This window comes from Ursus americanus, chromosome 5 (assembly GCF_024610735.1).
Source record: "Ursus americanus isolate L20-20 chromosome 5, mUrsAme1.1.p, whole genome shotgun sequence".
NCBI lineage: Eukaryota > Metazoa > Chordata > Mammalia > Carnivora > Ursidae > Ursus > Ursus americanus.
The window spans coordinates 27,707,404-27,722,313 of record NC_142131.1 but is presented as its reverse complement, the minus strand read 5'-3'; the positions used below and the strand labels follow the sequence as shown (position 1 = coordinate 27,722,313).

Below are 14,910 nucleotides of genomic sequence, written 5' to 3'. Positions count from 1 at the left end.
TGAAAAGTAATCAGGTTTAAAGAGATAAGAGATCAGTTTCGAGTTGTCCTGGATCTTTTAGCTCATAAAAAAAAAAAAAAAAAGGAGAGGCTCAATCAGGGATTTTCCCTTCAGTCCAAAATTATAATTTTTGCAAATTTCAAGCAAAGAAAAAACAAAAGCTTCAAGAATTGCTGAGTTCTCAAATGGACAAAAAGTTTCTCACATGTGTCAGCTTCATTTACTAAATAGGACTCTCAAAGGTCCTAGGATCAGCAGCATCGGCATCCCCTGGGAATTTGTTAGACCAGCAAATTTGTGGGACCTACTTCCAGATTCACTGAATTAATATATGGGGTGAAGCCCAGCAATCTCAGTTTTTAACAAGCCCTCTAGATGATTCTGATATAGGTTCAAAATTGAGAACCACTAATCTAATGTTAATTTCTGCCTCTGCCCTACTATGTTCTGGTCTTCCTTCCTTGGTCAAAAGTTAAAGCATTTCTAAAATTACTGCATCCAACCAAGACTCTCCACTAGCACTTGGCAGATGCTTAAAAAATGTTTGCTGAACAATTAAGATCTTAGGCTTCAGATGTGTTTCTTTCACCAGAGGGTTTTTAGAACAAACTGAGTATGAATGACTCCTAGGCAGGATGTGTTCTCTTCGCTTTCCCCACAGTCTCCACCAACCCCTACTGCCTTCTACCTTATACATTCACACACTTTTCTGCCCAGCTAATGACAGCATTGGGACCTCTAGGAAAAATAATTCAGAAAGAACAATTTGAAATCTGGAAAAAGTATGGTCCAACTTTCTCTTACAAATTCTAGGGAATCAAGTAACTTACAGCTACCTCATCATGATTCAAGGTGCTCCTCGTCCAGCACTAAGCCCTAGGCAAAGTGTTTCAAGATAATATTTCAAGATTTCCATTTCCAGTCTGGAGTCTTCAGAAAAGCAGACCCTGACTACTTATTTCAGAGGCTCATGGCCCAGTAACTACACGGGCAGTTAACAGGGCTTTGACTAATGGAATTTACAATTTAATATGAACTTTGGAAATTTTATACCAAGCACATGAAATCACATCAAATCATTCCTGAGAAAGACTTCAATGTATTCAAAATTTAATGCATGAGCAGAGATTTAATTACCCTAAAATTAGAATGCAGTTTCTTTCCATACCATCTAAAAGGAAAACAAGACACATTTAATGAACCCATCACTAAGATACCAAGCTTACGCTAAGTTAGAATGTTTCTTTTAGAAACCTCCATCTAAATGAGTCTCTGTGTAGGTGAGCATCCATTTAGGATGCACTGAGCTAATGGTAAGAGCCCGAGGAGCCAGAGGATCTAGCACATGTTCTGCCATTGCATAGTGGCATGACCTCCAGTAAGTCACATGTTCCCTTTGAGCTCTGTCTCCTTATCCATAGAAAGTATAGATTAACATTAACACTCTGATAACTCCTTACAAGTACAAAAGAAACCATTTTTGCTACCATTAATTACTTCTTTAATCCATTATGAAAAGAAAAAATGAAATAAAGGGATGCCCGGGTGACTCAGTCAGTTAAGCATCTGCCTTTGGCGTGGGTCATGATCCCAGGGTCCTGGGATCGAGCCCCAGGACCGGGCTCTCTGCTCAGCTGGGAGCCCACTTCTCCCTCTCCCTCTGCCACTCCCCCTGCCAGTGATCTGTCAAATAAATAAATAAAATCTTAAAAGAAAAAAAGAAAAGAAAAATGAAATAAAATAAAAGCAAGCTAAAATTGGGTCAAATACATAAGTATCTGTACGTAGGAATAGTGACTGATTTATACTGTAGATAGTACCATTTTTTAAATACTATTCACTCTTAAAACCCAAGAGAAGTTCTAAAATTTAATATAGTCATCACAGAAAAACTGAAAGATTCAGAAAAACAAAAAACATTTCACAATCGTACCTCCCAGATATAAACATGGTAGCACTTTAAGAAATTTTTGCAAGAGGGGCGCCTGGGTGGCACACCGGTTAAGCGCCTGCCTTCGGCTCAGGGCGTGATCCCGGCGTTATGGGATCGAGCCCCACATCAGGCTCCTCCGCTATGAGCCTGCTTCTTCCTCTCCCACTCCCCCTGCTTGTGTTCCCTCTCTCGCTGGCTGTCTCTATCTCTGTCGAATAAATAAATAAAATCTTTAAAAAAAAAAAAAAAAAAAGAAATTTTTGCAAGTATTTTTATGCATATACAGAATGTATTTTATATAGTTGAGGTCACAGAAAATATACAATCTTGCATTCTGGTTTCTTTTTTTTTTTTTTTTAAGATTTTATTTATTTATTCGACAGAGATAGAGACAGCCAGCGAGAGAGGGAACACAAGCAGGGGGAGTGGGAGAGGAAGAAGCAGGCTTATAGCAGAGGAGCCTGATGTGGGACTCGATCCCATAACGCCGGGATCACGCCCTGAGCCGAAGGCAGATGCTCAACCGCTGTGCCACCCAGGCGCCCCTGCATTCTGGTTTCTAACTGACCACTGCACCATCTTTCAAAACATTCTTCAGGTTAGCTTCCTAACCCCCATGAATAGTTTAGCTACTAAACATATACTAATAACTCAAAATATACTAATATGTTACCAAATAAAAGTAAATAGTAATATTGTCATTAATGTCTTTTTCTTGTCCTCATACTAACATAGGCATAGCAATAAATACCAATTCAGCATTAATAAAATAGTTAATGAAAGCAACAAAGTAGACAACTAAAATTCTATATACTATCAGCTGAGTAAGACAGCCTGCAAGATCTAGAACAATTTTTTCTTTTTAAATCAACAGAACCTCAAGAAAGATGAGTTTATGGGTGATTTGGGAGTCTTCCCATTCAGCTCAATGTATACAGATCCCTGGCAATACTGAGTAAACAAGAGTAGGTAGAATCCTCACTCTGTAAACATCTTGGGAGCTGGTAGGGCGATTACGCAAAGCACATGAATTTTAATGTTAAAATCCATGTGACAAAGATTCCTAACAGAGCAGGAGAGAAAATGGCAGTTTTACAGAAGAATAAGCAAAAGGGAAGCATGTAACGGGATAGGCTAAGCACGCTCTAACACGTTGACAGGTTCAAAGTAATTGTCCTAACATAAGTTTAGTAACATACAGACTTACTATGAAGGAAGAGTGACAGAACTTTTCTGAGTACTTTGAGCTCTTTGATAATCAAATCCACTTAAGATAATTTTCTAGAGACTGGTATTGAGTGTCCAATGGGAGAAACTGAAAGTAACTGGGACAGAAAATTCCAACTCACGCACACAAAAAACCTTATTCAGAATGGCCCTCTTACTTATAAACACTTAAATGAAACAGAAAGACAGTAACTACTTGAGTAAGACTGAAGCAGGCTTAAAAGTAAAGGTGAAAAGATCCAACAATTTATCTAAAAAAATTATCAGAAAAACAACTGGTACATCCAGCTGTATACCTAATTGCTAGGATCAGGATTTTCTGTATATGAAAAATGGGTTCTAATTCCCCAGATCCTTTCAACTTCTGTTGAACGTGTGTGCTGTACTATGACCTAGATGGCTCGCAGATACAATGTATAATACTCGCACAGATACATACCAGAGCTGCGGCTCCTGGCACATTTCTGTTAAGGCTCTCCTACTAAACTAGGGACAAATTTCCTCCCTTCTGGGGGTAAGGGGAAGTCCAGGACTCTCTTCTAGAGCCCTCTGGACTCGGAAGCATGTAAACACATGGGTCCAGATGTGTCAATAGACATGACATAATAAATAGGACTTAAAGTAATGAAAGCTGCTTTGGTATCTGTGGTCCCTCAGCAGTTGTCTCTGTTTAATTTCTGTCAACTCTTATGTGGTAATTTTTACAAAAAGTCCTCAATTCTTACAACTGCTCTCTGACTTGAGGAACTATTGCCAAACCCTGTCAAAGATAGCTGAAATGTTTCATGTTTTATGGAAGAACATTAAAAGAACATGTCTATAAAGCAAAGCTCTTTTTTTTTTAAGCTAATATTAGCTAATAAGAGATTAAGGTGACTTTTTAAAAGCTAGAAAAAGTATAAAGATAAATGTATTATGAGGGGAAAATAGTGACTAGATTGCTAATTTTTGGTATTTTATAAATAATTTTATTTTCTGATACAAGAAAGAAAACAGTATTTTTTTTTTTTTTGCCTTCCTCTGGTAGCCTACCTTAGAAAAGACAGTTATATGTAAATGAAATTCAGTTCTTTTTTTTTTTTTTTTAAGATTTTATTTATTTATTTGACAGAGATAGAGAGAGCCAGCGAGAGAGGGAACACAAGCAGGGGGAGTGGGAGAGGAAGAAGCAGGCTTCCCGCAGAGGAGCCCGATGTGGGGCTCGATCCCATAACGCCGGGATCACGCCCTGAGCCGAAGGCAGACGCTTAACCGCTGTGCCACCCAGGCGCCCCATGAAATTCAGTTCTTAACTAAGTCAAATGTTAGTTCTACATATTTAAAATTATTTAGCTACACAAAAGCCACAGTGGGTTCACAATCCATTACTGGGTGGAAAAAACCTTGAGAAAAAATTAATTCTACACTATACTTACCAAAGAAGTGAGATTTTTAAAAACTTTTTACAACAAGATGGAAGAATAAATGAAATACAGTTGACTCTTGACCAATGCAGGTTAAGGGGTGTTGAACCCCCATCGTGGAAAATTCACTTGTAACTTTTGACTCCCCTAAAACTTAACTAATAACTTCTTGCTGACCGAAAGCCTTTCTGATAAGAATTAACACATTTTGTATATTTTATACTGTATTTTTATAATAACGTTAGAGAAAATGTTATTAAGAAAATCCTAAGAGAGGGGCACCCGGTGGCTCAGTCGGTTAAGCATCTGGCTCAGTCAGTTAAGCATCTGCCTTCAGCTCAGGTCATGACCTCGGAGTCCTGGGACTGAGCCCCAAGCGAGGCACCCTGCTCAGCAGGGAGCCTACTTCTCCCTCTCCCTGGTGCTCCCCCTGGTTGTGCTTTCTGTCAAATGAATAAATAAAACCTTAAAAAAAAAAAAAAAAAAGTTTTACCTACCCTTGCCATGCCCATTCAGTAAGATTTGGAAAGAAAGAAATAAGTCTTTTTGATCTCTAGGAAAAATCTCACTTATTCTACAAACATAATCAATCTTATAAACTGCAGGATCATTTTACTGTATAAGCCACAGATCATAAGGCATTACAAATATGAAACACAAGAAACTGAACATTTCTTTAAACAAAAAAAATCCTTATTCTAAGGCTATTTAAAATGTCTTATATTCAATCATTTAAAAATTGTACCAAGAAATATTATGTATTTGGAACTCATTTTCCTTATTCTTCTGTCCAGTAAGTTGGATTAGTCCTAAAAAATGAAACAATCCAGTAACAAAGTATTTCAACTAAACACCAGAGATCTGTAAAAAATAAAAATCATATGGCAGTAAGGAGGGTGGACCTTCTGAGATTCAATCACTTTAAACTGAGTTTACCAACAACTTATAACTACAGTTTCTTTTGTCAATCCTTTAGTTGCCATGAATAGTATTTCAGATAATTAGCCTAAATCAACTTTCATGATCTCTAATCCCAAAACAGAAAAAAGTCACACAACTCTGATATATTGAGTTCATTTCAAAATTATTAAATTACTGTGCTGAACCAAAATTAAAATTTTCCCCTAAACACATCCTTTATATATTTCTCTTTTAAGAAGGATTTTTTTGTGTGTACAGTTGTTGACTCATGACAGGTCTGCAAGTTTGTTGTGAAGGTTTAGTAATTATATTCTAGAGACAGGAAATCAAAATAAAGGAAATAAGATTATAAGTGAAATAAATTAAAATAGGATTAATAAGGATATTTTTAAGAGGATTAACATCTACATAATGTGACCAACCAAAATGACGTAATACACTTTGTTTTTAAGAATTACATAATCATATCTTAACAGGTTACTCAAAATCACTACTTCAGTTCTTATAAAAACCTCAGGCCCAGGGATGCTTGGGTGGTTCGTTCAGTTAAGAATGAATATCTGCCTTCAACTCAAGTTATGATCTCAGGGTCCTGGAATAAGCCTTGCGTGGGGCTCCCTGCTCAGTGGGGAGTCTGCTTCTCCTTCTGGCTCTCCCCCTGCTCAAGCTCTCTCTCTCTCTCTCCCTCAATAAATAAATAAAATCTTAAAAACAAAAACAAAACAAAACCTCAGGCCAGAGCCAACAACATCATATACTACATCCATTCTTTCTCCCAAATAATAGCACCTCTAATATTTGCTCCTCCCCCAAATTAATTTACAAAATACTTAAATAACTGACCTTGACTAGTTTATACATTCTAAGAGCTTTGTCCAAATACTTAAGTACCATAATCTTAATTCTCCTCTCATTTTATGCCCCGTTAAACATGTAACTATTCAAAAAAGTTTTTTTTTTTTTCATTTTTAAAACTGTAGAATAGGACCTAGTTTTGGGTTTTGTTTTGTTTTTTTTAAGATGTATTTATTTATTTGAGAGAGAGAACAAGAGGGAAAGTCAGAGGGAGAGGAAGAGAGAATCTGAAGCAGACTCCCCGGTGACAGCAGAGCCCACTGCAAGGCTGGATCCCAGGACCCTGAGATCATGACCCGGGCCGAAATCAAGAGCCCGATGCCCAAACGAATGAGCCACCAGGCGCCCCTGGATCTAATTTTTTTTTTTAAGACATTATAAAATATCTTACTTGTAAATCTAAATAACGATATTCCTACATTTCGGCAGGCTAACTTGTTATCCCATACAGAGATTGTGTTACGTATCAGTTGATATGTATCAGTTACCATACTGGTGGCCATTACCACCAAATTTGGAAAAGAAAAGTTCTCCTCCGATTTTGTTTTTGGGGAGGAAGGGGGGCACTTGGATGAGCACTGCCAATCCCAACACTGCAGTGAACTGAAGCTGGGAAGTAGGGGGTGAACTGCAGAAGCAAAGTTTGGAGAGAGGCGAGTTTGGGAATAGGAATGGGCTTAAATTTTTTCCACACCTTCCTGTGGGTAAATGCATTGTAGCCAGGGGAAAAGCCCTGAGCGTCCTCTGCTATTGTAACTGCTATGTCACTTGGACAACAGGAAAAGGAATGGAGTCACAAGGATAAAAAGAAATAAGAGCAGAAAGGAACCAGTTCGTCCTCCCTAGATGGAACAACAGGTTATAAATCAAGGGAAGAGGACATGTGGAAAGAGCAAGGGTGATCCTGCCTATGTATACATTACCTTGAAAAATCCCGAACGACAAAAAATGAATTCTTCAAAACATCAATGAGAGTTAGGGGGAGCTCAATTACTCCATTAATAAATTAAAAAATAAATCTATTCTGATGGAAATTCTCATCACAAAAAACAAAAATCTGTAACTATGTGAGATGACGGATGTTAATGGACCTACTGTGGTCATCATTTCAGACTACGTATGTGTTGAATCATTGTGCACCTTAAATTAATACAATGTTATACATCAATTATATTTTAATAAACTGGAGGGAAAGCCCCTCTTCTCAAAATATGCAAACTCTTCTACTTTTATGGTTGATATCCTAATATATATTGGTAGATTTAAAATTATAATTCTATGTTAGTCACAGGTGAAGTAACTTTTCAGCTTACAAGGCCAATCTTACCAGCAACTTCAAATATCCTTTAATTACTTGCTCAGGGGAACGTGTTCTCACTCTTTCCATGCATTAGCTAGAAAGTCCTTTTCAAATGCCCACATTCACTATTTCACGGTCCATCTAAGTGAGCAGCTCAACCAGGAACATATCATGCCATTTCCTACATTTTTACCCCTGCACACGAAATGTCCCAGACAACCACACACAACTCACCAACACCCCTCCTCTCCCTCCACCCTGGAATTTTCTAGGCCCTGTTCAGCTATCCATTTCCCCTACCTAGCTAGGGTTCATTGCTCTAGCTTAATGTTTCCACAGGAAACAACATATAAAACCAAATTTTCAATGATTTTTAAAACTACTTTTTCATCCTACTTCCCTGACCCTTCATGTAACTACTCTGCTTTAAACCCTTTAGTGACTCCCACAGCCAAGAGCAGTGTTTTTCAAATTACCGGTTGTTATTACTTGGTTGTTAAACCAACCTCCTGGATCTCAAATGTCATTCTTTTTTAAAAATAGAAAATAGTACAATGCATTACACAAAGGGTATTATTTTGTGACATTTTATCATTTATTTATGTGTGTACTAGGTTGTGAGATAAAAATGTGTATCCTACTGTAATGGGTCATTGCCAAAAAAAGCTTGAAATATATCAGCTTTTGTTTGGTCTACAAGGCCTTCTAACCTGCCTCTCTATAAGGCTCTGGGCCTCTTACCACACTCCACAGAGCCAAGTTTGCGAAGCCCAGCTTTTTTGCAGTTCCTTGTCTCAGTGCTGTCAATCACACTGTTCCCTCCCTCTGCCTTGAATGCCCTCTCAATTGTCTACTCGGCCCACCTGTTCTCGTCTTTCATTATTTAATACCTATTACCTCCTCCACAAAAGCTTTTTTATCTTTCCCTCAGGAGCTAATGCTACACATACTTTGTGTTTCTGTGATGCCCTACATTATAGCCCCTTAGACATTTCACTGTACTTTCTAATTTCAGGCCTGTCTTCCCAGCTTCTAAATTGTAAGCTCTCTGAGGGCAGGAGCACATTTTACAAGTCTCTTTATCGGTAGCACTTAGCTGCTGAACATGCCACATGAAAGGGGTTCAAAATGAGTAAAATGCACAAATTAAGAATTAGGACTTGCATCTAACCTCTCTGATGGAAATGACTGAGTGGTTGCTTTTTCAACACAGCCCATGCATATGCCAGTGCTGGATCAAGATTTCCACATTTTTGCCTAAGCACCCAGTGGCCTGAGGCAGAAAGAGGTGTCAGCTTCCTCTCTCAGCAAAGAAAGGACTCAGGTCAGGTTGCAAGGCAGTAGCACCCACTTCCAGGTTTCAGGAAGTTATCTGGGGAAACGCAGAGAAAAACGTTTCCAGAAGTTCCCACAGGGCAGGTGAGATCAATCAGAATAGCACTGCCAGACCCTATTAGCACAGAGAATCACATTTTGTAAAGTTTAATGGGGCGTCAGGGGGAGAGGGGGAAAGTTCTCTATTCCCTACGGAAGGCACAAAGTTGTCAGTATGAGTTATGCAAAACAAAAGGTAGCATGAAGTAACTCGCTGAAGTTACTTGATTTCTATTGCTTACTCTAATGGCTCTGAAATAGCTCCTGACTCACAGCTCTCATGAGCTACCATTTGGAGGACAGGGGGTTGTACCTAACAGGCACTGGCTCCCGCTCCTCACTGGGGCTGTGCAGCTTTTGACAGACTTTATCTCACATACATGAATGCTCTCATGTTTAGGGGGTCTGATTCACCTATTTCAGAAGCCAACACTTCAACTGCCTTCCCTGTAATTAAAAACAGTTCAGGCAGCATCCAAGACAGTTTGACAGACTCTGCCAACTGTCAGTTTCAGCTGTTCTTTTCCGTTTCCACAATGGTTCATAAACTACTATTACAGGAGCCAGGTTGGTTTTCTGCCTAAACTCATCACCCATTTTCTTTAAAAATAAAAATAATTCCTAGGGGCGCCTGGGTGGCTCAGTCAGTTGAGCGTCTGACTCTTGATTTTGGCTCTGGTCATGATCTCAGGGTCCTGGGATTCAGCACTGTGTCTGGCTCCCCACTCAGCAGGGAGTCTGCCTGAGATCTCTCCCTTGCTCTCTGCCCCTCCTCCACTCATGCTTGGCACACAGGCTCTTAAAAAAAAAAAAAAAAAAAGGAAAGAACACCTTTTGCTTAAACTGTGTCCCTAGATTTGCAATTATATCCATAGTTAAGGTAAAAAAAAATTCTTATTATAACCTAAGTCAAAAGTATATTCATAAAATGCGGAACTCTTCACCCACAATATTAAATTTTATATACTTGTCAAAGTAAGGTAATTTAGGATTGCCTGGGTAAAACTTTATTTTTAAAACACCATTTCCTTTTGGGGCAACCTGGGTGGCTCAGTTGGTTGGGCATCTGCCTTCAGTTCAAAGCATGATCTCGGGGTCCTAGGTTTGAGCCCCACATTGGGCTTCCTGCTCAGTGGGGAATCTGCTTCTCCCACTCTCTTTGCCCCTCCCCCACTGCTCGTGCACACAAGTGTGTGCACGTGCTCTCTCCCACTCTCAAATAATTACAATCTTAAAACACACACACACACACACACACACACACACACCATTTCCTTTTGGTTCAAATAGGTAGAGGAAGCTACGCTTACTCCGCTAACACTTATTAGGTATAAACACCTACCAAGTGTAAAAACTTCCAGAAATGCCTTCTCTACGTTCTTCTCTTCTACTTCCACCCATTCACCCTGTCTCAACTCAGATGAAACAAATCACCATCAGTGAACAAGAATCATAGCCCTAAACACACACTTTCAGAAAACTAATGCCAAAAATGCTTTTTCCGCTCTAGTCTACTTTCAAAACTTTATTAGGAAAAGGACAAATAAATCAGTTTGTAAATAAATTTAATTACATTGAAGTATCAAAAAATCTGTGCTGTTTGGGAGCTTATTTTCATAATTTTAAATACTAGCCCCCGTGGTAGCAAGTTCATCCCAAACTTCCCTTGGTAAAATGATGAGCATTCATGCAGCTTAAAGACTGTGGAAAACTGATTTTCTTCCACAATGCTACCAATCTACAGTCTAGAGAGAATGCAGCCTTCAACATGAAAAATTGCCACTTTTTTTTGCTCTGACATGTTTTAAACAGAAAAGCTGCAGATTCTCAAGGGAAGCCATATTTCGAAGGTTTTAAATAGCAGTACTTTTCAGTATTTTCCCTTATTAAAATTGGTGCAAATCATCCAAAACATTTTTAAATGCCACTGCTTTCCAGCTGATGTGCTAAAAACTGCTCAGAGAAAACAGTCTCTGCATCTGAAAGATCTACTTTAAGAAACCAACTAGTAATCATTAAAATAGAAAGGTGGAGAAAAATATTTCGATTTTACAAATCGGAAAAAATGTTAAAGCTTATCACCTAATTCCTTCATTTTATAGATAATAAAGAGTCCATAGAGGTTAAATAATTTGCCTCAGATCACCAAGCTACGAATAGCAGCACTAAAATAGAATAAGGTATTTTAATTGCTCAGCAGTACCCCAAATCATGCAAGTTATATATATTCTCATCACTCGTCATTTGTTTTAAAAACAATTACCACTCCTTCTCATTAGTTCCTGATGAAAAACTCCTACAACACATGTTCTAAATTTCAAACTTTTTCAAGTTAATAAACTTCAAATTCTAATTCCAACAACAAAAAAAGGTAGTACTGTCCAAGAACTTCCTCTGTAAGTTTCAAAAAAAAAACAAAACAAAACAAACAAAGTTGAGGCGTGCATCCCCCTAAACTGTCAAAATAAATTTTGGTCTACCCTTTCAATCCCTGCCCCTTAACTACACTTTAAATTTGTTTGTTCAACCGCAAAGAGAGAGAGAGAGGGAGAGAAAATTCTGGAAGTTCCTCTTTGACAAAAAGCATGGACAATCTGTCAATGAAATGACTACATCATTACTCCATTAATACATTAGGGGGTTCTGGCTTACTTTACGAAGAGTCACTAGCATTTTATCCAGTTACTGTATGAAGAGTTAATGAAAGGCTGGAAAAAAACACAGTCTTGGCTGACTTTGGTACTGAAAGGTGTAGATTTGACATTGTTAACACAAACCAAAGACCTAGGCTTAAGAGAAGAAATAGAGAAAAAGTGCAAGTTCCTTCAACAGAAAATCAGCTTTTTCCTATTCAAGCTCTGATCCACCAAGTGCACTGGCACTGTGAAGACCACATCAGTTAAGAATTTCAGACTTTCGGGTTAATGCCCCAATAAATCAATTCTGCATGTTAGCTTGGGATATTCAAGGGCAAAACAGAGGGCACGTTGGAGGCCACAATTTACACTGGATCATTTTCAAGGACTGAAGTCCAACCACTCATTACTTTACAATTGTTCCTTTGTGTAACTGATTATTCTCAAAGTACTGATAGAACGCAGTACTTCTCTAAGATACCGGCAACAAAACCTAAGACAGTATGATTTTAATGACAAACTGCTGCAGCAGTCTGACCAGAAAAGTACAGAATGTATTGTCTACTTAAATATTACTAATAAAACTATATTCTGGTTACAGATTATCTACGTATGTTCCTTAATTATGACCTCTGGTGTAACTCTATAAAAATAACTTGTTAAAAGGTTAACACACCTACATTTTTAACGTACGACCAGCTTAGCAAAGTAGCTAATTTGTTTTAAAACGTAAAACACAATCACCACCACCGCTCAACAACACACACACACACACACACTCAAAGCTATGTTAGGCACAAAAATCCTTACCCCATTTTGCCCAATGAAAACTTGCTCTGAAGTTTCTGCTCTTCTGCTACAGAATAACTTCCAAAGAAATTTCTCCGTTATTTCGCAGTTGCTTTTCCACCCCCCGAGATCCTTTTCTGGAGGTATTTCGGTGGTGCTGACAATTCAATTAGTTCCCTTAGGTAAAATGATTTCTCTCGTAGATACCAAAACGTTCAAACAGAGGTGGCATTTGCTTGAAATTAGAGTTAAAATGCCGTGCGGAGGAGACAGCGGTCAACTCTATTCCACGAAATGAGTCTACGTGTCTGTCGGAAAACGCAGAATCCAGCTTCACCGAGTCCTATAAAAAATGAGTTCGGTGGTCATTTCGCTCATGTCCTCCTCGACACTCTGGGAAAGCCAGGTAACTCGGCCTTTCGGTGCTACTAAGGCTGCGGGTTGAAATTTCTCCACACCAGTTCCCTTGGGGGTGGAGCGTGTAACCCAATGCGACGTGCACTTTATAGAGAGCCCTACGAGAAAATAAAAATCCTAAAAGCAGTAATGCCACTGCTTCCCTGCGCTCACGTTAGAAAAAGCTATATAGAAAAATCTCCTCGAAGTGCAAACCCAACAGCTCGCGATGTGCACGGCACTCCACATTGGAGTCTGTCTTTTAAATGTTTCCCCTCCTAAGACTCGGAGCAGAGAGGAGGTGGGGAGGAGGAAGAGAAGGCTGGGCAGGATCGATTCATTCTCCCGAGAATAAACGGAGCCATTTCCAGGCTGGCAGCAGGCTGGGGGCGCAGCGCACGCCGGGGAGCAGGGGGAGGGGGCCCGATCCCACCTCCCTCAGCCCCTTCCCGCCCCGCGCCGCCGAGCACAATGGAGCCCGGCTCGCGCCCGGCCCTTCATTCGCGGCTGCCCCTCTTCCCTTCTCTTTTTGGAGCACCGCAGGTCTGAGGCTGCCGCCGGCGGAGAATGAATGAATCAGAGAGCCAAGCCCCACGCTGCCCCCGGCACTCGCTCGCAGCGCCAGGGCGGGCCGAGCGGCGGAGCTGAAGGGTCGACCGGCGCCCGCTCGCGTCCAGGCGGGCGGCTAATTCCGCGTCGGGGGCCGGGGAACGGGGCTCGAAGCCGCGGGAAAGCCGCTGCTCCAGCGCCCCCACCCGCGCTCCTCGCCTCTCGCGCTGCTCGCCTCTCACGCTCCGCGCCGCCGCCACGCGCCGCCTCACAGTCCCCGGGCCAGCCGCCGCCTCCTCACACTTCCATCACCGCCCACCTCCGCCGGCCTCCAGCTCTAGCTCGGCAGAGCAGAGCCGGCTCGGGCGGCCTGAAGCCCGCCGCTGCCTCCGCCTCCACCGGCAGCTCGCGGAGCGGAGGGCGCCGCTTCCCGAGTCAGCGCCGCCCGCGTGAGCCGAGCGCGGCGGCAAAGCGGGCTGCGGAGGGCGGGGGAGGAGGCGGGGAGAACCGGGGGCGAGAGCGGTCCCTCCCCCCCGCTCGTGGGAGGGGGCGGGAGGCGGCTGCTGCCGCCGCGGAGCACCGGGTAGGCGCCGGGGGCTGGCGCGCTGACCCGTCCCGAGGGCCTCCTGAGGCCCTGCGGGCGATGGGAGAGAAAGCAGCAGCTGCGAGGGCGGCGGGAAGGCTGGTGGTCAGGGGCCGAGCCGGCCCTCGTGGGGAGCTAGTCCAGCCGGCAGGTCCGTCAGTCCGTCCTTCCTTCCTTCCCCCCCCCCTCCCCTAGTGGCCGGCGGCTGGCGGACCGTGCGCTCTGCTCCTCCGCTGTCTCCTGGCCCCGCTCCCGGCCGCCACAGCCTCCTCCGCGCCCCACACCAGGTGCTCGCGCTGTGTCTCCATCCTCCCCGCAGGAGGACCTTTAAATAGCAACGTCAGCGCGCTCTTCTCCGCACACACGTCACCCGCCGCTCTCGTCACCGGGGTGCGGGGGATGATGTCACGCGGCCGGAAGTACGGCTAAATTAGGGAAGAAGCAGGGGGAGGAGGACTCGGTGAGCGCCGCTGTGCCCACCTGCTCTCGGTTCTCCTTAAAGGCCAAAGCACAAGAGACAGCCCGAGAGGAGCTCCCGAGAAGGAAGCGGCGGGAGGAGATTTCCTTGCAACAAATGTGCCAAACACAAGTGAATCATTCGTAGCAATAGTGCCGAAGTGTCAAGCGGGTGATATCCTATCTCCCACTCCCACCTCTCTCGCAGTAGCGTCCCCGGGGTTCTCAAGTTTCAATTCGCACGGAAATGTAGGAGGAGAGCCTGATCACTGGTGATAGATATATTTCCAACAAGACTTGGGAAAAATCATCTTAATTTTTGAAAGAGTTATTAACTGCCATTTTGGACATAGTAGACTTTAAAACTTTTTTCTTCTTCATTTAGTGGTTACCCAAATCACGAACGAATAAAGAGCAGAACTATGAACAAGCAGTACAATGTTATAAAGGATAGTAATTGAGGTTGGAGGTAGGAAAGCCATCAAATG

General features: G+C 41.9%; 1 protein-coding gene across 1 annotated transcript in view; it reads right to left on the bottom strand.

The window, feature by feature from the left end:
- The window catches only part of HOMER1 (homer scaffold protein 1), a 122,522-nt gene extending 108,741 nt beyond the window's left edge, over nucleotides 1–13,781 (bottom strand). Inside the window, exon 1 of the mRNA XM_045796402.2 lies at nucleotides 12,460–13,781. Coding sequence (XP_045652358.1) covers nucleotides 12,460–12,464 — 5 coding nt within the window. The 5' untranslated portion in view covers nucleotides 12,465–13,781. The remainder of the gene's footprint in view (nucleotides 1–12,459) is intronic.
- Nucleotides 13,782–14,910: the final 1,129 nt, after the last annotated feature.